The following is a 25333-nucleotide window of genomic DNA, read 5'->3' on the forward strand; positions in this document are numbered from 1 at the left end:
TGGGTGGTCGAGTGGCACGGTGTGGTCAGCGGCCTTCGCCCAGTGTCCCCTGTCCAGTTTGAGAAGCTCCTTGGTTATTTCAAACGCAGTCTATCTGCGGCATGACAGCTGCTAAAGGCCAAACATGGGGAATTACCTCCCTACTTTAGGAGGAGGACCTATCTTCTATAGTCATCTCTTGCATGCTGGTCACGGCACTTTGAAACCCTTTCTCACTTGTCAGCGCACCCGTCCGGTGTCCCCCAGGTCGTGTGATGTTGCGATCAGTAATTAAAAAAAGAACTAAAGGAGAAACAAACAATTGAACAAACAAATAAATAAATAAAACAAAGTGTGTTCACTATTTCTGATCCAGGGCCTTATGTGGCTTCAAATTGATTGTCAGTGACAACTACTTATTCGTTTGCATGCTTTTACAAACATTAGTCTGCCAAAAAAGATTTTAAAAATCCATTTATATTTTCTTTTCCCCAAAGTAGATTAAACATAAAAACATGTATGTTGTATGTGCAGCAGACAATCAGGAAAATGTCCCCCAGGCTTTGCTCCTCGTACGAGATGCTAAAAATATGGTAGTCTGTAGTGAAGCAGCACCATACGTGTAAGTATCATATAGCACAAACATAGCACTCCATTTTAAGGAAAGATAATACTCAGAGATAATTAATGGTCTCTGTCCACAGCTGTATGCATATTTTAGGGTGTGTATTAGCTGCCAGCTTTAAAATATAATGTATATATCTATTTATGGTAGAGATACCCCATAAACAATTCTGAAATCCACTCAAAATAAAAAACTGAAGGGTACACCATACAATCAAAAGTATTGAGTCATTACACCTACAGGAAGTTTTATGACATCCCATTCTAAATCCATAGGCATCAATATGGAGTTAGTCCCCCATTTGCAGCTGTAACAGCTGTCACTCTTCTGGGAGGGCTTTCCACATCATTTTAGAGTGTGTCTGTGGGAATTTTTGCCCATTCGACCAGAAGAGTTGTGAGGTCAGGTGCTAATGGTGGATGGGTAGGTCTGGCTCACAATCTCCTTTATGGTTCATCTTAAAGGTGTACGATGGGGTTGAGGTCAGGGCTCTGTGTGGGCGAGTCAAGTTCTTCCGCACCAAACTTATCCAACCATGTCTTTATGGACCTTGCTTTGTGCATTGGGGTACAGTCATATTAGAACAGAAAAGGGCTGCCTTCCCCAAACCATTACTCCAATGTTGACAGCATAGAATTATCCAAAATGTATTGGTATGCAGAAGCATTAATTGTTCCCTTCTCTGGAACTAAGGGCTGCAGGTTTTGTGCTGGGGTTAATGCCAGAGGAAGTTTGAAACTCTGCAGTTATTGAGTCAACAGAGCGTTGGTGACTTTTACACACTATGTACCTCAGCACTCGGTGACCTGCTCTGTTACTTTACGTGTTCTGCCACTTCATGGCTGAGTTTCTGTTGTTCCTAAATGCTTCCACTTTGCAGTATTACCACTTACAGTTAATTGTGGAAGATCTAGCAGGGAAGAAATTTCATGAACTGGTTTATTGCAAAAGGTGGCATCCTATGACAGCACCACGCTTTAAAATAATCGATACTTGAATCCACTAAGCTCTAAAGAACAACTCATTGTTTCACAGATGTTTGTAAATCTGACTGCATGGCTGGGTGCTTGATTTTATACACCTGTGCCAATGTCTGAAAGAAACATCAGAATTCAATGATTAAGAGGTCTGTCTCAGTACTTTTGTCCATCTAATGTATGTCAGCAAATAACTTATACCCACTATAACATAACCGGATATCATTATGTCAATCCATAGATCTGGGAAAGGTTATGAAATATGACTCCATGGAAGATCCCAGAAAAAGACTGATACACAAAACGGTCTTCCATAGATAAATGTAAAACCCAAGAAAAGTTGAGAAAAAAGTAGAGAACCCTGCATAGGACAAGTGGGTATGAAAAATGGACAAATGCATGGATGGATTGACAGATGGGTCGAATTAATACCCATTAATAGAAATTAATTCATTAATTCATTAATAATGATGAAGACTATTATTTATTATTTAATAGCCCTATAACTTTGGCCAGTATAGGCAGCTGAATGATGAATGGATGGATTATTTAAGGGCTACAAAATATTTGTAATACAGATATTCCCAACATTGGACCTTTGGTTATACCCCTTAAACAGCTATGTTGAGTACAGCCAGAAACGGCCCTACAGTTTCATCCCTTATTAAATTTAGTACAATCTAACCACCGTGGAATCTGCTCTGTCCTGTATGCTGTAATATGCTGTTCACTTTCAAGGGGTAGAACTTGACTTCAAACCAGTTCCTGCATTGTGTACACAACTTGATTGTCGTCACCAAAACTTGATAATCTACATGCTTATTTATGGAAAATCTGGAAAAACTAAGTAACCATAATTTCTACAGACTATCCATTCTGGCTGAACTGCAAAGGAAACAACCAAGCATAGACTACTCCATAGACATCACCAACCATCAGGGTATTAAAAACGTTTCCATTCTTGCACTAGGATATTACACCAGCCCCAAATTCACCAAAACTGAAACGTTAATACTATGATATAAAATAAGTGAACTACTAAATCTAGAAGGCTTCCAAAAAGAAGAAACAATTTTAAATCTCCAATGCAGCAGCATGTGCAATCATTTCATATTATTATGAATACTGGAATAAACCTGGGACAATCTAGTGAAGGCTATTGAGGATTCATACAGTTAGCCTTGAAACTTCTACTAGAGACAGTAAACAGTAGCATGCTTCATTGCATTCATTGGCTTAGATAGTAACACAGCACTAGAGGAAAGTTACCAAAACCAATCATTGCAAGAACATTACAAAGCCAAAATTCATCTTTATTATCTGGCAAACCATCTACAATATTTATCTGAATGGATGCATGGAAACCATTACCACAATCACTAGATAAAAATACAACAAACAACAGATGGAGAAAGTCAACCTACCTTATCTCAGTAATAATATAAAACACAATAATCTTTAAAAAAGCCCTGTAATTTCCACATCCCTGAGAGCTTTGTGCAAAATGAATACACCACTGAGAAAGAGTAATGTTTACAATAATTCCAGCTTAATATGGTGATAAATTGCTAAAGATAATTTATTTGACGACTGTTTAAAGCCACACCCACTTGCTGAAGAAATTAACTAGAAGCTAGCTCAAAGACAAACAACAACCACAAATGTTTTATTTGATTAGTAATTCGTGGATGGTGAAAAAACCTTGAGATCAGCAGAAGTATAAACTAAAACAAATCCAATATAAGATAAGCCAGAGTTCACTCAACTCAAACTGGACTTCCTAACTCAGACACATCCGCACACTACACTGACAACTTCATGGTATCTAGGCTATGAGTTCTGCAAAGATGTCAAAGAAAAGCTCTTAGTTGGAATTCAGCATCTCAGAAATTCACATCTCTCACATCACTTACTAGAAAACCAAAGCACATCCCTCCATCACATAATGGTTGAATCAACTGACAAAACACATGTTGCTCACTAAATAACCAGTGGACAATTTCTCAAAATCTTCTTATCACTCCTCAAATTTTCAAATATATTGTTACAATAGCACTCCAGTTTATAACACACTGTCAAATAAGCAATCTGTGAAATGTGAATATATATTTTTAAAAATATTTTTCCCATTTTTTTGTTAATTGTATCAAATTTAGTTTCATTCATTGTAGTCAACATTTTATTTATATATATATATATATTTCTTTATTATAATTGGAGATGCTTTTATTACCATCCAAACCTTAGTGATACCTGTAAGCTGCACTGGACTGCATTTATGGTTGAAATCCTAATGATACAGTGTAGCATATGTTCACTGCACTGGGCTCATATGCCAATACTCTGACATCCACATTCACTATACAGACCACAACTCCCAGAACACAGATGTTCGTTTCTGCTTCATCGGCTTCTTTTTCCTGGTGTAAATCGTGGTTTTAAATTCCTGACGCAAGGTTCTCCTCTTCACACATTCAAGTCCAACTAAAACCTAAATCATACCTAAAAAAAATAAAGAAAGTCTAACCATATTACTGTAGCGGCACTGTTTTTATTTGACATAGCCCTGGGCCAGGAAGACTTGGAACATAGTGTCACAGTCCCACATGAACAGGCCATTGCAGTCCAAGAACTGGGGAATCATGACACAGTATTTGTACCGAGTCCCATGCCAGGTGAGGTTGAATTACCTTCATCTATGTGGGATCCAACTGAGGTCTAAACCAAAGCACGAAGGCAACACTAGTAGCCAGTCATTTGAAAACTTTTTATATTAAATATCTTTTCTCAATATCACATAACCACAAAACTAAAAAAAAAAACTTCACAAATATAAAGTCTTTCTGCTATTAATATACATACACATATATAAAAGAAATGAATAGCAATGAAAACACCTCAACTGCAGAAAGTACCCATAGCTGCTCATCTTAATACATTTGTCACGCATTTAGCCATAAAGTCACTTTTTAAAATACATGATAAATGTACATAATTTTTGTATGGAGGGTACAGTGCGCAGGCAAGAGTAGCAACATCAACAGCTCTTCCCGTTGTTTGCCAATATATAGACATGGCTATGGACAAAGTTAGAAGCAAAGTTAGACTACAGATGGAAAGTCAAACCAATAATACCTATCAGATTGTCAGAAAATGAATGGGCGGGGGGCGTGTTTATCTATGATAATAATTAGTGACAGTAGCATGGAGAACCTTGAATAAGGCACTATTCACAAAGAGCTGTGATGTCATTGCTGCACAGGTATTGTGAGTACAAAATGAGGAACGCAGTGCTTAGGATAATTATATTTTTATAGATATGTTCTGAGAAATTCTGTTGCACAAAATGGCCTATAAATGAGATGTGCTGCTGATTCACAAAACAAGGCTCAGCATTTTACAAAATAGCCTCATTTGGTCCATGATTTTGTTTTTAATGCTTAAGGTATCCAGCTACTTTGAAAGCTAATCTCAAAGTATGATATGCGGAAAAGCAAAGAGCCATCGGACATTGCAAGCAAGGGCTGACTATGCAGGTATCACTACCAGTACCTCCAGTAGGTCTTTATTCTCAACCCTTACAACCAGTACTAAGGCTTTGAAAACCATTGGCTTTAAATCATGATTAATATTAATACTGTCAGTATTTGTAGAGATGGTCCTCGTTTTCATTTTTCTCCAGTTTCACTCTTCTCTGTGCAATTACAGGTTTTGCACAGCCATAAAATCACATCAAAATGTACATACATTAATTTGTACAGAAATGGCATATTATCCTATCCTGTTTTCTCCAAAAAGGATAGAGTCCATTTCAGTAAGTCGTATGTGTAACAATAAAGCTCATATTTCCTGAAAGTGGTGTTTAGTTGTGGGCCAGAATCAGAGGGACTGGATTAACCAATCAGTGCAAAGCGACCAAATGATACCAAGCATATGGATCCAGGGTCCGGAAATATCGTCCTGCAGGCAGTGGAAAAAGCGTCTCATTTTCTCTTTGTCTCCATCGAGTGTCACCCCAATTGTCAATGAACCCTCTTCCTCAAGTTCAGAAAGGCAGGGCATCCATGAAGATCTTGTCCACGATGGGCGGTGGGGGAACAAGGTCTTCCAGCTTAAGGTAGAAAATTCGCTGGCGGCCCTGGGTGCACAGCGTCCGTAGCTCTGGGAGCCTCCCCAGAAGCCATGACATGTAGTTGGGTCGGCTGGAGTCCATGCCGTTGCTGGCCACGTGTTCCTTCAGACTGGAAATCAGGTGGTTCTGGAACTCCTCCACACGCTTTGGTTCCTTGAGTCCGTAACGGTCTGTAGGGTAAAATACAATAAATAAATTTCAAAAGTGCAGCTAGTAATTGTACACAGATCACATATGAGACTCTATATCATGCTTATATGGTCATTTCAAACTAGGACCTCAAATAAAATTCAACAGAAAAAAAACCCCAGATCATGTTCATCTGTTTTCCGGAAAACAGACAGTGTTGACAGTATACTTGATCTTTTTGCCTATATGGGAATGTGGCTGATCAAAAACTATATAAAGATATGAGAAACAAAAGGTGGTCGCATGGTCAATGGACAAAACTGGGCCCTCTGTCCTATGGAGACATGTCTCCTCCGTGGAGGTGCATCCAGCTAACCTGCAATGATGACTAGAGCCGCCAGGCAGGAAAAGGAGGAAACATCCAGATTCATGCGGTGAAGGCTCTGTGAGAAGTCCATGATGGAGTCTATCCAGTCACCAAAGCTTCGCATGCACTGCATGCGATGGAGCACTACCCCATTGCAGAAGATCAGTTGGTCCTTTTCTGGGCTCGACCTGCATCAGACATGTAAAAATTGTTAAAGTGTAAAATGTTAAAGAACATTTCATAGATCTTCTGTTTTAGCAGTATGGCAGTGTTACAGTGTTGCATATTAACAATGAAACATTATAGTATTGATATGAAAAGTGAATCCTCTCATATTTTCTGTAGTAAACTTTCACAAGGTTTCAGTGCACCAAAGGGATCCAAGTGTGCTTTCGGCACTAAGCCAAGACATACCTGTATGCAAGGCGTAGGATGAAAAGTTCCACAAAGGCAGATTCCAGGAGGAGCTCCTGGTCTTCAGGGCAGAAGGCCGTGAATCCAGGGATGCCCTCTGCCCATTTCCGGATCACCTTCATAGTATGTGTTAACAAGTCGTAAAACTGTTGGACATCTCTGGCATTGTGTTTCTCAGACAGGTTGGCCACTGCCTCCTGGAACTGGGGGGGGGGGTGAGATCAAGCGAAAATTAGCTAAGCTGACCGGCTGTTTTACATTCTATGGTAGACCTTTCCCTATGCAAAGGGGATTAGACATTGAGAGGCTGTAGGATCTTCACCTGAGAGTAGTCCAGTTTTCCAGCAGCTGGGTTGGAGTCGATGTGCGCCCTAACAAGAGATGAAATGATATCGATGGTAGTCGTCGGTGCGGATGCAGAGTCTTGAATATTCTTGGGCTTGGAGGGTAGGCGACCCCTGCGACCTTTCAAGCTGTCAGTCCGCACGACTGCAAGGAAGACAGAGGAAAGTCGAGGTTGGCTTTGTTACTTCCAGTACCTGACCCTCGATACTGAAGGCTTTATACACAGATGAAAGATGGGTTGCCATATTTTAGTCGCTGGCTTTACCTTCTTTCACCATCCCCACGGCCAGGCACTTCTGGAAACGGCAGAATTGGCAACGGTTCCGCCTACGTTTATCAACTGGGCAGTCTTTGTTGGCTAAGCACACGTATTTAGCATTCTTCTGTACAGTCCGCTGAAAAAAAAAAATGGAAATTCATGAGCTATACTAGAATTGACTAAAATTTAAAAATGCAACATGCACAGTTATTACTAGATCAATTCTTAAATTAGCAATAAAAAAATCAGTATGGGATTTCTTTTGATAAAGTTATGGTTGAGCAAGAGACATATTGCAGCTATATTTGTTCACTTTTATGTCTGGTCATGATATGATACTTCCGGCACTGCACTGAGAAGCTGTCTGCCACAGCAGCTCCTGTGTCTGCTTTCTTTGTCTAATTTGTATATGACTTGCACTATGTGTATTATCTTTGCATTTTGTGTTTTTGTCTTTTTCAGTTTTTGCACTCAAAATGTACCTTTGCTACTGTCCTCTGGGAACACTAAAGTATATATTATCTTAAATACCTGCCATATGAAGTTGCCGGCAAATATAATTCAAACTAGGACTTACGGTTTAGGCTGCATTCAGTTTTAGGGCAGGAAAATAATAATAATAATCCTAACAAAAACAATAATGGTCCACAGCACTATGTGCATTGGACCCTTAAATATAAAAGTAACTGTATGGAGACATAGATATAAGCACAAAGCAGAGCTACACACCTTGAAGAAGCCTTTGCACCCCTCACAGGTACGAACGCCGTAGTGCTGACATGACGCGTTGTCCCCGCACACGGCACAGCGACCCTCATTGGTTGTGGGACTCTGGTTTTTGGGGGAGGACCCGGGCCTCTCTGCCAGCACTGGGTTGTCTAGGCAACCCTGATCCATAGGCACTGGAGCTAAGTGCAACGGGACATGGTGCTGCTGGGGCTGAGGCTGACCAAAAGGGTCCTGCTCCTGCAGGTGCGATGACTGCTGTTCCAGGGGAGATGACAACTCCAGCGGAGGGGAGAAAGTGAAGAAGGAGGGTGGCTGTGGCAAGGTCACTTTGTCGGTCACCCAGCATCCAGGAGCTGGTGAGTAGGGGCTGAACGGTGTCTCCCACGTGGACACAGGCTGCGTCTGAAAGCCCTGCGCCGAGGGCGAGGACGCCGAAGCGGGACTTCCGTAGTAGTCCGAACCGCACGATGACAGCGTCTCGTCAAGGTAGCTCAGGGCGAACGTGCCAGGGTAGCATCCATACACCTCAAAGTCGTCCAGCTTGAAGGGTGACTGCTGACCAGAGTTTGCCCCAGTGGAGGTGGAAGCAACGGAAGTGGCAATGTGGCATGAGTAGGCGTCAAACTCTCCGGAGTAGCTGCCCATCAGAGTGTTGATGCTGGGTAAGGGCAGACCTGAAAGGCGGTCCTGCTGCCCGCTTGTATCCATGACCAGCTTAGCAGTAAGGTCTGGGCTCAGGAATTCTGGGTTGTAGCAGTTGTTTTCATTGGGCAGAATTCCATACTGGGATTGGACGCAGGGCATTTCTGTACGACAAAAAAAAAAAACAGACACCATGTTGGAATTCTTAGCCGGAATACATGAATTGGCCAGCATATCAGTAAGCAGGAAATAGATCATTAACATCATCCAGAAAATGCTCATCTACACAGATTTCAGCCTATTGGCTGCACAGTCTGACTCTAACCATTGATTTGACTGCCCCTCAACTTGTTACCTTGGCGACGCACCAATCTCATGATTTGTTACTGATGGTAGGGACAGAGAAGGATCGTAGAAGACTTGGGACTGCAGCAATGAACTTCTTGCCCAGGGGCAGCACTGTCCTTCTGAGCAAACTCTTATAGGGTGTTGACGGAGCGGAACCTCCCATCTCATCTAACATTTCAGTCTTCAAAACTTCCCCACCCCTCATATTTCCCACAGAGATTCAGAGAAACCTTTGAAAGTCACCCGTCTGGCAGACGAGAGTTTTGACTTGGGATATTGCATTACCAGTTTTTAATGCGCCACAGTTATAAATGCACTGCCAACCTTCTTAAGAGTTAAAAAAACTGACAGCGGTAAGGGTGTGAGGTGTTAGGTTTCAGAAAAGGGCAGGGTGCCAAAAAAATAGTGAGGCTGGCAAACGCGACAGGCTGGAGGAATGTATGGGGTCTCCTTGGCAGAGGAGTAGATTTCTGCTCGAATCAAGTTGCAGTGCCAGAACGGTTGCAATGTTACAGATTCTCTCAATTTTGTCTGTTTCAAAATTCCCAACTAGTTAGAATAACCTCGGGACATGCAGGAAAGAGTTCAAGTAAAGTAGAAAAATACTGTATATCCACTGCTGTGTGACTTCATGGGTACTACTGTAATCAGAGTTCCTTCCGTGCTCTCCAAAGTATTATTAGAGAAAACGTGAAGCAACACTTGTTTCTTCCCCAAGTACACTTGGTACATCTGGTTAGAAATTAACACCCACATTTGTGTGAATATAGTGTTCTCCATTGTTATGTTTGGGTTCATTTCTCAGATTTCTTCTGCACTCTGGAAGACAAGTTCACTCTGCCTCTGTGACTTTTTAATACAGTATTTGGTGACAGCTCACATTAGTTACATATCAATTAAGGCAAAAAATATGGATAATAAAGCGACTGAAGTGTTTGTTTTGACCTGGAAAAATCCATGCATATGCATTCAGAGAAATTTACATAGAAATAATTGACTGAAGGGAAAATATTTTACCACTCTTCTTCCCCTTCAGAAAGGACTGTTATGCTTTCTGTTAGGAATCTTACGTTCATGTTTAAGATACTGTTTTGTAAACCATCCAATTCCAATAACTACTTTCCTTGCAATCACCATGAGCTGGAGAACCTCCAAGAACACAAAAATGTCAAAATTAGGACTGGATGTGGGCAATTAGGAGTGAATTGCAATGCACTAACCTTCACATACACACAAAAAGGACGATGTCAAGTCACTTATTCACAGATCCATGTTTGGAATATTAGGAGTAATGCCCTGCAAAAAGGGGAGATGTAAACCTAGAGCTGGTGCTATATTCAGGAGGGCGACAAGAGAAGGCTGAAGTCCTCTCCACAAAGTCAATGTTTTCTCCCTGTAGCTTCCCCAAATTAAATTACTACCCCTGACCGTCTACAACCTACATTACACATATATAATGTCAATAAAATGATTAGGACTTCAACTAAATAGTTTCAGACACTTAGCATAACCGTATAACTAAAGACATCGAAATGTTTCTTGATTAGTAGTTTTCGAAGTCATGGCTATAAATCTGAGCAGGGGCAGCTGGTGTGGCAAACACACACACACACACACACACACACACACACACACACACGTTTACACACGAAAGGGTAAACATCTGTAAAGCAACACTCGACCGTAGCGCATTCTGTTAATTAAAATGGACAGTAACTGTGTAAACAATAATAATAATAAAAAAGAAGTTTCTGCAATCGCTTCAAGGTTTTTTAAAAATACAAATATAATTTGTACTCAATACACGTAAAAGTAGGTTACATTTGCACGTTACTTTCAAAAAGTTATTTTAAAAATACAACCTAGTTTCCCTTGATGTGCAAGTGTATATCAAGTATTCTTCGTTTTGCACCGTTAGCTAATTACATTTAAAAGCATTACAGTTATTGACGAAATAACTGAGAAATTTGAAAAAGTAATCAAAGTAATCCTGCTTCCAGCTGTCAACAAATCCCCATGTCAGGTGAATGCATCTGTTGCATCCACTAAACGTAATTAAACAGGCTGAAATCCAACTAATAGAAAAAATGAGCCTTTACTTACCTGTTTGTACCCGATGTTATTCAAGAATATCAAGCAATATCTCTGTACTCCAATTTGTAAGCCAGAGCCGAAGAGCCTTTTTCACATCTTTCGGACGTCTCTGCCGCTCCTTGATCGACTGCTTCGTCGTTATTTATACAGTCAATTTTAATGTGCCGTTACGTCAAAAGAACCTCCGATTAAGGCGTGCCGTCCTCCGTATATGGAAATGGGAGGGGACCTTTCCGGCTATGAACCAATGGCATCGTCCTCACACGGACATCCTAATGACTGACGCACACACGGGATTCCATTGACGCAAACGCCGGCGCATTGTCTGATCTAAAATTAGCCGCCGAACTGCTACAAGCACTGCGCTATTACTGTTTTCAATGGACTAAAAATAAATTAATGACACAAATAGCTAAAAGCGAAGCAAATATGAATATATGTAAAATTATAATGGATAGAATAAAACGCGTATTGAACAGCACATAATGTTACAACTTCTTCCTGACTCCGAATATTTTAGTTTCATTACAGGACTGTTTAAGACAAGCAGCAATTAATTTGTTGCAGCGCGAATCTCAAATGTAACAGCAAGAGTTTTTATTTATAGGCCTAAACAATTCCGCGTTGATATCACAACGACACCAAATGTTTATATTTTAATGCGATTTTCACTGTATAAGGTCCAGGGCGCAATAATGAAACTACCGGTGTAGTTGATCTTAAAGCACATTGACTTGTTTCTGAAGGCTTGAAATACTGCGTTACGTTTTTGGCAGTACACTTTCTTGGCCATGTGCAATTCAGGGTTTTCTGCTGCGAATTGAAGTTTTGCATTCGTAATATATAAAAGGTTCCGCCACCCTTTCGTACTGTCTCTCAGCTTAGCCTGTTATCTTTGATCGTATAGCTGTCGGCGTTCACCCGGCATGTTCAAACAAACGTTTTGGCAGTGTTCACCTAAAACACAAGCTGAGGAAGAGGGTGACGCAAACAAGGGTTGGGCAAATGTATTAGATAAAGCATGCATGGGCTTACACCGTTTTCGGTCATTTTAATAATTTGTTGTCCATTTAAATCTGAACCAGAAATTGTAAATAATTACCCATCAGCGAAAAGCAAGGCTGCTGTGCATCTAGAACGCTCTACAAAAAATTAACTATAAATTTTCTTAACGTTGTGAATGCTTGTGTCTTGTCACTGTAAATCCTATAGAAAAGAAACCAATACTTATACTCAGAGCGGCTCCCAAAGGCACCACTGTGAATACTGAGATACCATTTTTAATCTTTTTTTTTAACTTAAACAGTTTTTGTGCCTGACTTAACTAAATTAAGTTTAAAGACGAATCAATACCCATGCCTCCTATAACCGCTCCAGGAGAAGTGACTCAGACCAAAAACAGATGTAATCAGCTGTGTACTTACGTATGTTGCTGCTAAAACAAAGTATTTAGAAATTGTGCTTATGTCATTGCCCACAGCAGAACAATACCGCTCTCAGATCTTTGGTGCGGAACTGCTTTACGTTTTTTAAATATTGCTATATTTATATAAAAGAGAAGTACATTTTGGGTTATCTTGAGTTATTAATTATGACTGCAGGAAACTGAATTGGCTCCTGTATGTGCAGGCAAGCTCACCCTTGCAGATAGTTTCAACCACACTAGCTGAGGCTAGCAAGGATAGCATCAAGCTGTCAGCGAACATGGACCTTTGTGCAAGCGGCAATTCTGTCCTATGTCTCCCTTCTCCGTATGTACTACATCTAAAATAGTCGCCGAGGCAAAGCGTCCACTGTTGCTTACAGCACATTAGCATATTTCATGAATGCAATTTCTGGATGAATTTATTGTACCACCTCCTGAATTTCAACATGCATATCAGACTTATTTTTCCAAGAGTATGCCCTGCTCAAGATGTCAGTCCATCACAGGTTGGGCAAACACACAATCACGTGCCATGGGTAATTTGGAGACATCAATTAATCTAACTAAATGCTTTTAGACTGAGGGAGGAGACCAGGATAATACAGGCAGAATAGAACTCCCCAACCTTGAAGGTATGAGGTAAAAATGCTATCCGGTATGTTAACAGTATATTTTAAAGGGCTTTCAAATATTAACATAACTGATTACGTGTAGCAACTGCTACAGAGCAAAACAGACCAGTGATTTGCTCTGCTAATTTTAGCCCATGGTTAATAATTTATTTGCAGCTTTCACCGGAAAATTTGTTGACATCTATTTCAGCTCAGATATAATGGAATCCCATTCGCCCGTTTCCTCCTTCACGTATGGCCCATGCTAGTGCACTCTCTCAGGGGGATGTGGTTACAGGGACAATGAGGATGGACCTGCTCCCGTTACCTGCTTTTCCTTCTCACGGGATGCCTGGTCAGTCGCACCGTACGCTCCAGAAGACATAGCTACAGGTGGATTCATGGGAAAAAGAGGGAAAATAAAATTCATTGTGCTATGAGTGTCTCTGTCACAGACGTGCTAAACGCGTGGGTGATTGACACATAAAACTGTAGAATTTGGCAACCCAGTGTCACACGCTCCATTACTGTAACAGTATTAGATGTACGGAAAGTTATATACTATACAGTGAGTGAAATGATAGCAGGAAGGCTTGCTGACATAGCAGGATTGTCAGAATATTCAATTTTACTAAATTACTTCTATTATGTCTTTGGCCTATATTTAACCTATGACGTAGGCTTCTGCTATGCATCTGCTATGCATCTTTTTTCCATGAAATCGCCTTGCTTACATTTTTTTAAACAAAAGTCCACGTTGGTTAAAAAAAAACAATATTTATCAGGGGGTGTCTGGCTAACATTAAACTACTTAAGTAAAGTGTGTTCATTGCAGTGTACAAAGGGCAAGCCAGAAACGTTTGCTTGAATGAATTGAATTTACTAGAAACCAAACCTGGCAAATTGCTGAGACGATCACGTCCTTATAATGTATAACCGTACAGGAATAAATACGGCCACCTCGCCTCACCTTACTCACGATCTGGACCTTTCTGTAACTATAGGCTATCATGGAAAGACGTGCAAAGTATCATATTATCATGATTACTTATTTTGTCGGAAATTAAAATGATCGGCACTCTGTTTAGTACAAAAAACTATTTGTTACCTTTGTAAATCAGTGTATTCAATTAAAGCCGAGACGGTTTTCAAATGTGCTGAGATGCGAACCGTCAGCCTCCTGGCAATAAAAAAAAAATCCAAACTTTACACAGCTTTTACGTCAAAACACAAATGACAATAAACCAGATGCACAGAGGTAACTTGATAGCGGGATAATGAATTGAATATAAGTAAAATGTCCCAGAATGCAACACAGACTGTAAACGCTTGGTAGCACGGTCTTTACTTGCCTGTATTTTTTAATTATTCCAGCATCCAGTGATTTGACAAAATTCGACAGTCATAATCCCCGGTCGCAGCCTTTTAATTCTTTCCCTTTTAGTACTCCTCTTACCGCCATTTGCGCGATCAGAATGCTCTCCGTTTCTTTTAAACGTCCCTTTCAGTTTCCAGGTCATTGCAAACTGATACATGGAGATCAAGAAGAACCACAACACAGAGGATTTTTTCTTCTTCGCTTTCTGACAGTGTAACATGATACCAATGCCAAGGTATTTTTTTCCAGTTCGGTTACTTTTTTCTCTTTTTCTGATACACGGGTCTTCCTCCTCGCAAGAAAACGGTTAGATGCTTGTCTCGCTCAGAACAACGGAGGCGAGTCTCTCCGATGACGTCAATGACGGCCCGATTGACGTAGGTGGAATCCCAACTTGTGCTGCCAGGCAGACCTTCGGGGAAGCCTCTGAAAAGAAAAAGAGAAAGGAGTTTCTAAAAATAATCCCAGTCGCAGAGTGGGGTGCCCTCGGCGAGGCTTCTCGCTGTTTGACGTTTTTTAAGCCGATTTAGAGATTCTGCATTTCAAAGATACTAATTTAGGACGCGACTTGAAGTTCCGGTTTCCTAATTGCTGATCTGCGCTTCTACCGCAAGCACTGTAATTCAAAGTATGCCAAAGACAGTAATCCTAACCAAAATGATATGCAATGTTACAAGACGTACTTTTAAAATACATTTATAACAACATGGCATGCACGATGTTTCAAATTACAATTCAATTTGATCGCGACATAAAGTCAACGCTGCAGCATATATGGTTCTCTTTTTCAACAAAGAATTAAATTATTGATAAATATTTCTATAGCCACCAGTTTTTCATTGTTCCTTGATCAGTGCATTGTCGTGTTAAGTCTGAGCCCAGTACAGCATGAACAGGAAATGCCGATCACAAGGCAGGTTTGTACAAACACACGTACAGGCACATGCACACCCAAACCGCAGGGCTCTGAACCATGGGAGGAAACCCACACGCGCGCAGGGAGAATATCTCACACACACAGAGTCAAGGCAGGACTCACGTCCATAGCACTAGAGGTGAGCAGGCCTGGACCGTCTATGTGGCATACTGATCTTCCCAATCTGTCGATGGGTTTGTAGGAAAGTTGCATGCTTTTTTTTTGTCTTACCCCATGTGATGCATAGATAAAAATTCCTTCGCAAGGACACCCTGCCTTTTGGAAGGCTCACTGTTTTCAGTACAGGTCTTTTTTTAAATCACCCATCTCACTGTTTTCACTGCAGCTAGGTAGCTGATGGGCCTGTATGGGCAAAAGTTATTATTTTATCAGTAATAAATACCGGCATCCTTTCCAGGTTGCACCCCATCTTTTTCCCTATGCATACCCCTGACCAGGACAAATTCTTAAAAGATGGGTGGGTGGGTGGATGACCTAAAGAATTAAATTAACATGAAAATGTTTGTTTCATCATTCCTATATATCAAGGCCCATCTTATATGAATAAATACTATTTCACAAACTGGCCCATTGTCAGAGATAAGAGTAAGGAAAACCAAGGAACCCACACTGGGTTGGATTCTATTGAACTTACCTTAACCCAATGGGACAGAAATGAAGTAACGGAACAGGAAGTTGCCTCATTTCTTTCATCACTTACTGCAATGCAAAAAAATCCCTCAACACCCACCACAGATTTAAGCCTTCATATTCTCACTGCTAGTAGTAAATTATGCGCAGGCAGAAATCTATATAAATCAGAAGTACCCAAGTAAAAGTAAGTGGACAGTATGGTTGGCTCTAATATTGTTAATTAATAATTTAAAAAAGGCTTTTATAACATGCACTCCATGTACATCAAACAATTACATCAACAGTTAGTATAATAAATGTTAAAGTGAGGAAATAGTAAAATAACTGCCTCAGGGTCAGTGCCCATTCCAGGTGCTTTGTCCCTGTTTGACCAACAGGTGTCGCTGGCCATTCTCTTCCCTTCCCTGTCCCTAGTGTGTTTTCCCTGTTCCATAGACTGCTGCATAGCTCAGTGGGTTGAGTGTGTGGCTCAATCTGTTACCCCTCTGGTCAATGGTTCAAGGGGCCAGCCTCATCTGTTATTTTGTATTTATTGGTTTTTCTGTTTCCCCTGTGTTTATTATTTTCTATTTCTTTGTCATCGGTTTGCTCTTCTTGTGTTCTGTTCTGGCCGTTTTGCAACTTTCATTCCACGTTGATGAGCTTTGCATTGTATTCCTAGTGACTGGTTTATGTCTCTTAGGTTTGATGTCTAAGCCTCTTAGTTCTCTGGTCATTCTTGTTAATTAGCCCCACCTGTTGCTTGTTGCCCTGTGCCCTTGTTGATTATGCCTGATTGGTTGTTTTGGTCATGTCTCACTCCTTCTCCCTCGTTAGCCCAGTTTGGTATGTGTATTTAAGTGTTAGCCCAGTTTGGTATGTGTATTTAAGTGCCTGCTCTTGCTCTATTCTCCAGTCAGTCATGGTCTAGGGACTGCTGGCTGTTGCTCTGTTTAGTTTTTCTAGTTCTGCTCTCTCTGGTGCTCCTTTCCCTAGTTGTTACCTTTTGATTTTTTTTTGTTAAGTCTTGTTTCTCCTATTTGCTTTTGTCTTCAAACAGTCCCTTTATTTTGTGGTTCACCCCCCCCCCCCCCCCCCCCCCTTAGTGTTCTGCTCTGTTTAACCTTTGTCCTGTATTAGTTTTCTTTTCCTGTCTCTTATGTTAGACAGGTTGGTGCCGACCCGTATATTAAATCAGCCATAAAATACCCTCAAAACAATTATCATCTAATTTGTTTCTTGCTTCTAATTGGTTACCTTGTTAGGCTTCCTTATCCATGAAAAGATTGGTTTTAATATTTTTGGTGTGGCTTTCTGGACCTTTCTTTTGACAGCATACCTTTCATTTTCAATAAAAAGAATAATGGTAAAATAAACAATTATATAATTATATAAATAAACTGAATTGGTCTTACCTTGCCTTATATGTCTGGACATGCCTTGCCTAGTGATTTTTTTTATTTATTTATTTTGTTTAAATAGAGGTTCCTGATGCAGTATACAAGTTCACGTGGTGCTTTTATGCATTTTAAACTTACAAACGGGTCGATGCCGACCCGAACACCTTAGGAAGGTAAACCCCTTTGTCTTGGAGCTGTAAGTGGATGGTCACCCTCATTTCTTCGTCTTCACCATGCCACGTCGTGACAAACTGATTTGATATACCTGTGAAGATATGCGTGTTGGGCAAATACAGCTTGGTGTTCAAGCCAGGAAATTCCCCTACTTCAGAAATATACTTAAGTGCTGAATGAGAGTGTTCTTTACCAGACAGCATTTGTTTCCTGTGGAAGTCTGCTTATAAATACTGTATTCTTCCACGCATTAACACTGAAACCTATGAATAGGTCTACAGTATATCGCCTGCTGGTTAGTAGAAAATGAATTGTTAGAATTATTGTTACGGAACACATGTGGTGCAGGCATACCATAGGGAAATATATATTAGACCTCTTATAAAATTAGCATCTGGCACGTTGTACATGTGCTGGCACCATGCCAATGGGTTTATGTGCTTCACTTGTGTGCCTGTAGGATTATAGTCATTCCAGTTATTTTGACGGTTATTTCTCAGCGAAGGGTGATGCCTTTTGAAAACTATATAGGCTACAATTTAAAAAATGGCACACCAAGCTGGAAAGAAGCAAAATTTACAGACTTCAACGGGCTCGATCAATCCTATAGGTGAAATAGGCGTAAACTAACTTCTGATTGACTAGCCAACTAATTTCACTTTGCATTGGACTGGGGGCAACAGCGCCGACACACGCCTATGGCCCCAGGTCGGCTTGGACCTGTATTGGAGTTCAAACTATACAACCGATGTCCATCAGTCATTTAAAAACTGGGCAAAAACGAAATTTCGACTAATCACCCAGAATTACTACAATGATTTATGTATTAATCTAATAAGGAAACCCATTCCACTTAGTTCCTTTAAATCTTTCTCTTTTTTCAATATAGTCATACATTCAATAATACCTGAAGTATGAAAATACCAACGGAATCACACGGGCACGCTAAACAGCAAGCTATTTCTTTTAATGTTATCATCAATTCAGATCACAAGACAGTGTACAAAAACCCTTTAGGTGTTTTTTTACGACTAACAGAAAGGAATAGTGAAGACGGGCTATAATTTGGAGCAGCATGAAGTTTCCAGCAGTCGGGTACGCCTGCAAAAGCCCTGCTTAGAAGGTTCGCCAGTAATAGTTCGCATTGGAGAGCTTTAACCTACCAGCTTTTACTGAGCCACAGTACCTATGGAGCCACCAAGACCTTAAACATAAAAACGTTAGGACTCGTGTACATTCATGCAATTCTGGGGACTATAAAAATTATACCCGCGTTCATTCAGAACCAATTTAATGGGGGGGAATGTCCGCCACTGCTAAAAAACGTTGCCAGGGATGTGTAGGTAGGCCTACAGCATGTGAACTGGCAGCTTGGGCCATTTCTCAGCGGGTGGTCCAAGAGACGGAGCTATTTTTTTCGCCGTTTTACTCTGAAATACTTTTGTCTTTAAAAGGGTCCTGGGTATTTGGGCCCACTTAAGGCAACTATGATTCATTTATACATTTATTAGGATTTAGCGACAGGGTGTTATCAAATTTGATTTCCAACTTTTTTAGGTCTACAAGAAACCATTAAAAAAGAGAAACAAATCTGCAGATCTTTCGCACTTATGTTAATTAAGTTCTACTTTCTCCAATTGGGATCTGCAGGAAACTAAAAGCCGTGATCAAAATATCTTATTGCGGTACTCTGGGTCTGTACAGTAAAGTTAGGACATCATGACCCGGAAATAAATTAGCACGACACCTGCAAACCATATGAAACAGAAGTCGCTGATCTGGAGGAAAATCAAAAACGAAAAGTCGGTCAGCCAAACCATGGTTATTTTTATGCACCCTTCGTCTCAGCTGTCAAAAACAAACAAACAAACAAATAAATAAATAAAACTTTTACTACAAAGCCAGAAGGGCAACCGAAACCAGTCTAGCTCAGTAGTTCTCAGTCCTGTTCCTGGCGCCCCCCTGCCAGGATGTTTTCATTCCAACCCTGTCTTAATCAAGCTCAGATGGTCGTTAAGAAGCTAATAATGAATGTGGCAGGTTGAAGGCAGTGTGGGCTGGAATGAAGATATTCTGGCAGGAGTAGGACGCCAGGAACAGGATGCTCCTTCGCAGAAAACAGTGAGAACAGACTACTGAAGAGCTTTTGAACTTCGCTAAATGTCGTTAAATGTCTCAGACGTCCTCTAGAGGAAAAAATGAGTATTGCAAGTACATTTGACAATTCTTATGTTTCTTACTAATACTTAGTAACCATTTAAACCCATACTTTAAGTAGATGTGTTCTAGTGATACACTAATCTATCATAGGCGATTTAGATTAATTTGAGCATATGCGGTAAAAGCCAGAAGAAATAGAACAAATACACAGGTAGGGCAAATGTCAGATTCAAAATGTTTGCCATCAAACATGTTTCTGTGAATTAAAGGTATGATATGGGTAACTTTACCTTTATTATTTAGCCCATTATGTGATCAAATTTAAATTTTTGTTAATTATTTGACTTAATGTAGCCTACCCAAATGAAGGAGTATTCATGATTATAAATCATTGGTTTGAATGTATATACAATAATTATGGCATCACTACACCCTAAACTGATACTTAAATAATGATAATTTGTTCCTGAGAAGAAATCTGAAGCTATTGGATTACAAAGGCTCTTCTCGGGAGCAGAGTTAGACTCAATGGAAAACTATCGCACCGGGTTGGCCCTCAATCACTGTACCATCATTTAGCTTCAGTAGCCTTCATACATGAATGAATGAAGCAAGAATAATAAATGGTACATAATTTATAAAATATTTTACAAGCAACGGTACCCAGAAACCGACTGACTCCCGAATATCAGATTGTATTTATTCTGCATGTAGGAGTTTTTGAGATGTGGTCACTTGCCACAATTAAGCAAACTATAGTTACCATAAAGGGAGAGCTAGCACTAATGACATCCCAGAAACATGGGCAGGTAAGAATTGTAGGAACTGTACATTCAGATGTACGTGCATGTGTGCTCACACACACACAATGCAACTTAGCTCAATGAGAGAAACAGGGGCAGGTATTTAAATACATACCCAATAGGGATCAACACAGAGATAGGTGTGGATATTTAACAAGCACTAAGAACACAGGTTTAAACACCAGGAGAGACTAAAATATCAAAAGGTAACTGACCATTACAAATAAACAAGGAACAAAATAAAGGAACCATAACAAAAATACCACCTAACATAGGTTAACAACAACAATAAACATTCAATTTTAAACTTGGTTGATACTGACTACTGGCCAGCCTCAAACTCGTGACAATGACAATAAAGGGGAGTGTGAATGATAGCCCTCCACCCAGCCCATTAAGCCCCACAGCAGTCTGGGGAACACAAAACCACACCAGGAGCTAAGGACACTAGGGTGACCAGTGACATCTGCTGGCCAACAGGGGAAATGACATAGTGAAAAGGGGGCCGGGCAGGGGCAGATGCTGAAAAAAAAAATATTTCAGCTGTAGCAACACAAAGTTCGAAGTTACATTTCTCAGATCCACATACCATGTATGGAAACACATGCTATTGTCCCAAAAATGAAAGCACAAATAAACTCAGTGTGACAGCTAAGACAAACATGTAGGGGAATTCAAACACACCTCATGCTCCTGCAAAATACACTAAAGCACAGCACCGTGTAAAGAGCTGAAAAACATGCAAAAAAACATGCAAAAGTGCAAAACAGTAAACACATCCTAAGTGATAAAACAATCTTTTGCAGAATTTGTTTCCCCAAAAATATAACAAAATACTGAGATGCTGCTAAAAAAGGATGTCAGTAAATCTTCAGAATTATTTTTGTAAAGCATAAATATATTTTTTTAAATTAGAAAATTATAATTAGAAATAAAAAATATTTTAAATGTAGGTTCATGCTGCACAATGAAGTTGGGGTTACGTATGTCTGAGAAAAGTAATTACTGACAATCTGTGGTTACTATTACTACTTAAACTCCCAGTCACCGGTTGTTCTTTTAGTCCTCGGCGTAGTTTCAGCAAGCGCTTGCATGAGTCGTTTTGCACAAGGTTGCCACAGCAGTCCTGTTTTCACAAGCGCCCCCTGCAGGTAGTACTGGCTAGTTTTGTCTTGCTGTTGTCCAGTTGATCCTTGCACAAACTGAATGGGGTCAAGGAGTTATTTAAGCTAGCATTCAAGTGGCCAGCAGTGCTGTCGATCTTGGTACTGAGGACAGAACTGATATCTGGGTTGGAGCGTGGGATGGCAGTTAGGGTCTCGGAAATCTCCTTATCACTCAGGAGGTCTGATAGGGACAGATTGAGTGTATCAGAAAATACATTTTTATTGAGAAAAGGTCCAGTGCATCCAGATGCAATGTGAGTGCGTGTCATTAAATCACTAAAAAACATTTCCCATAATTCATTTGTCAGTAGAACAAGTATTTTACATGTTGATTCTTGAAACATCTGGGAATTGTGCCAATCAAACACCCCCCCCCCCCCCAAAAAAATGCAACTTTCACTTTTATTTCAGTAGCACCTCATCCACATCCCTTGTGTGGATGCCTTTTCTTCCTCCACATTTCTGCCACAGTCTGGTGACATAACAGAACATTCTCCAAAACACCCTCCTGAAAATGGCAGATACAGACTTATATAGAGTAGTACAGTTTATTAGGTTGATACATTGTATATATGTATAGATGGTTTGTGTGCAGGGGTGTCAGAGGGTCATGAAAACCCTAGTACCCCCCCAATTAAATCAGGTCCTCGATTCTGATGCCTCGTTTTCAGTTCTCTCAGAAAGTTAGTTTAATAATTACTGATTCTGATTGGCCACAGAGGTGTCACACCTGGCTCATGGGTATAGGAAGGCCAGACAATCAGCAGTGCTCTGCCCTTGAGGACCATGATTTGAACAGCCCTGCCTTAGCAGATTTGGGAGGTGTGTGTGTGTGTGTGTGTGTGGGGGGGGGGGGGTTGGCAGCACTGTATAGGGGCCACAAAAATCTACCGTCTGGGGCCTGTTCAGCAAAATATATTGTGCCGAAGGTGACATTTTGGCAAGGCGTTCAAAATTTCATGTTAGATCCCTGTTTGTGTTTTATTCACCACACGGTTCCATTTGATCCAAGGTAAAACATCCATCCATCCATCCATGCTTCATCTGTAACTGTTTGTCCTATTGCAGCCTATCCCAGAAGCTACAGGCACAAGGCAGATACTAACCAGGGGTGCCAACCCATTGCAAGGTACACACACCAGTCAATTTGGTAACTCCAGGTCACCTTAACAGAGTCTTGAGCTCAGGTCCCACAGGCGTGAGGCTACAGCACAAACCACTACACTACTGCCCAGCTAATACACCTCTTTTAAAACTGTTTTCCTATTTTGTAGTTTCGAGGGTTCAACCCAGTATGATCAGTTTCCTGTAAAATCACATGCACAATTGGTGAGACCTGATCAATTATACATGAAGGTTAAATGGATTTTTTTCCAGTAACGTCAAAGGAGGTGTCTGTGAATGCCGTCTCTTTCAACACTAAGTGGCAACTTAATGATCAGACAATCCTGTTTCCCACAATACCCCATTTATCTTGTTCAACACTAGTGTTGTTGCCAGAAGTCCTTATCAGCTGAAATACTTTGTCTTTTTGGGACTGAATTAGTCTCACACTTGGATTCCCTTGACCACACCGAGAAACCACACCGAAAAGAGCTTTGTGTTCAGCAGATTGTGCTCTGTTGCTGGGATTTAAGGCGGGTCTCCATCATGTTTAACAGGATTGTGAAACTCATATGGAGAGTTGCTGGCTGTCAGCCTTGGTTAAATGTTTCAGAAGTGAATGTGTTGATTTCGTGCTGAATCTCACATGCTCCAGGGTTCTCCAGCAATTGAACAGCAATCAATCCACACTTTCACTTTACATTACATTTTTACTTGAGTTGCTGGTGAAAGTTCTTTGTTTTTGTTAATTATGCTTATTTAAAATTCGTTATGGCAAAATCACTGTGGAAAGGGGAAGCTACAAATTGATAACAGTTACAATACTTACTACATGAAATTCTCAGAAATATCGTTCACTGACACAGTGATCACTGTTTACATTCCAGTAACTGAAATTAATGTTCTGTTCCACTTCCTCAGAAATTCCCTTATCATACATCTGAAACTGTATGGTGAGACCATGAAGCTTAATAAGAGAGAAGAGGAAAAAAGTCAAACAAACCAACCACAGGATGTGAAACTAAAAGAGAAAAAAAAATGTTAAACAATCTTGTTGAACATCCATCTTAAATGGTATTGAATGTTTCCAATATAAGCTCGGTTTTATTATAAATTTGTTTTGTCATCAAACTAAGAACAAATCTCACAGAAGTGAAGATTCTTTCTACACAAACATAATAGTGATTCTCTCTCTTTTGGGGGGGAAAACTCCTTGCGGTTTATTAGCTGAAGACACTGAAGCATAACATTACATTTTCAGCTTGCATTGCACTCATTTGCATAGAGTGAACAGCAAAAACGGAAGGGAGAAAACAGAACTCGGAAACATCTGTCATGTCAACCACTACGCATAAATTGCAAAGGGATCCTGTCGCAGTTTCATTGCTATAAGTTCCTAACACGAGAAATAGACAGGCAGCCCAAATGCTTTAAAGTCATTTCCTCAATGACCTCTTAGGTGTCTTTTTGACTAATAAACCGGTAGCTTTGATTATGGCAGCACAGCCCATAGGCCTATATGTACGTAGCACGCAATCAATGAAACCACATGGCGTTTAGTGACCCACGCAGCATAACACTGCCTGTGCATGCAGGCATAAATAATGACGGCCATAAAAGTCTAAAGATTAATTTAACTAGGTAGTAATAACAGTGGTAACATAACAGATTTGTACGTCCTTTTGTCCATAGCACTGCGTCTGCAACTGGGACAGGGACCAATGGACATAAGTGAATTTGAGCGTATTTCGATATTTATAGGGGAGAGGCAAGACATAAAACACAATACTATAAGATACACACAGTACTCTACAGCAAATTATAATGTAAATATAAATTTACACCATAAAAAGATCTCACTTTGATTTCATGAAAAATAAGGCAGGTACGAAAGATGCACGCAGTAGCAAAGAATGGGAGCTGAGAAAGACAGACAGACTGCTTATTGTAGCTTATTGTCCATCACATATAGGCCTATATTACTATATGTATACTGTAGGCTATTACAGGGATAGATATGGACAGTGGGTCATCATAAAGCTGGCCATCATAAAGCGCAACCTAGTGATGGCCAAATGAAGCTTCATGAACCATTTTCTGTATTTTGACCCCACTAGATGGTTCTCTTTGGGGCATGCTTTGAGCCCTTTTTTTTGGAGTAGAGAGCACCATCTAGTGGGGTAAAAAAGATACAGCAAATGGTTCATGAAGCCTCATTTTGTCCATCACTATCATGATCCAAATCCTGATGAATTTCAATGTTGCATGTGCAACATCGAAACATATATTGCCAGCAATACTGCTTCCTGAATGGTAATATGCATGGAAAAACATACAAACAACCAGGGGCATGTTTTCCAAAATATGCATCAGAAAAGGATGCTTTACTGATTTTTCTTGGGAACTTAAACTTGGATATCCGCAGCAAAAAGAAAAAAAAATGGTGAAATTAATCAAATTTTGTGGATGCCTAAACAAAGGAAGCATGAGGCATATTTGTGGTATGAGCCAATTTATATCCT

At 40.3% G+C, this 25333-nt stretch overlaps 1 protein-coding gene across 4 annotated transcripts; it reads right to left on the minus strand.

Annotated features, from left to right (window-relative positions):
• Positions 1-4116: 4116 nt before the first annotated feature.
• Positions 4117-14806, minus strand: LOC111854743 (nuclear receptor subfamily 4 group A member 1-like). Of its 4 annotated transcripts, XM_072715393.1 has the most exons (9): positions 14430-14806; positions 14186-14257; positions 13406-13464; positions 7957-8762; positions 7234-7363; positions 6946-7112; positions 6624-6826; positions 6219-6397; positions 4117-5883 (listed from the first exon to the last, which is right to left on the minus strand). In XM_072715393.1, the coding sequence occupies exons 4-9, from the start codon at positions 8758-8760 to the stop codon at positions 5627-5629; spliced, it is 1740 nt and encodes a 579-aa protein (XP_072571494.1). In that variant the 5' UTR covers positions 8761-8762; positions 13406-13464; positions 14186-14257; positions 14430-14806; the 3' UTR covers positions 4117-5626. The 4 variants fall into 4 exon arrangements, with proteins under 4 accessions (XP_072571494.1, XP_072571495.1, XP_023688801.1 ...); XM_072715394.1 differs by lacking the exon at positions 14186-14257 and having other exon boundaries at positions 14430-14802; XM_023833033.2 differs by lacking the exon at positions 14430-14806 and having other exon boundaries at positions 14186-14266.
• Positions 14807-25333: the final 10527 nt, after the last annotated feature.

The sequence above is a fragment of the Paramormyrops kingsleyae genome, chromosome 8, assembly GCF_048594095.1.
Source record: "Paramormyrops kingsleyae isolate MSU_618 chromosome 8, PKINGS_0.4, whole genome shotgun sequence".
In the NCBI taxonomy this organism is placed as follows: Eukaryota; Metazoa; Chordata; class Actinopteri; order Osteoglossiformes; family Mormyridae; genus Paramormyrops; species Paramormyrops kingsleyae.

What these genes read in the sequence shown, in the direction of transcription:
- LOC111854743 (XM_072715393.1), bottom strand. Translation starts at nt 8,760, where the DNA reads ATGCCCTGCGTCCAATCCCAGTATGGAATTCTGCCCAATGAAAACAAC. An exon ending in GGTGCAAAGGCTTCTTCAAG is followed by an intron (nt 7,364 to 7,956) that starts GTGTGTAGCTCT and finishes TTTTTTTTTCAG; the next exon opens with CGGACTGTACAGAAGAATGC. An exon ending in GAAAACTGGACTACTCTCAG is followed by an intron (nt 6,827 to 6,945) that starts GTGAAGATCCTA and finishes CCCCCCCCCCAG; the next exon opens with TTCCAGGAGGCAGTGGCCAA.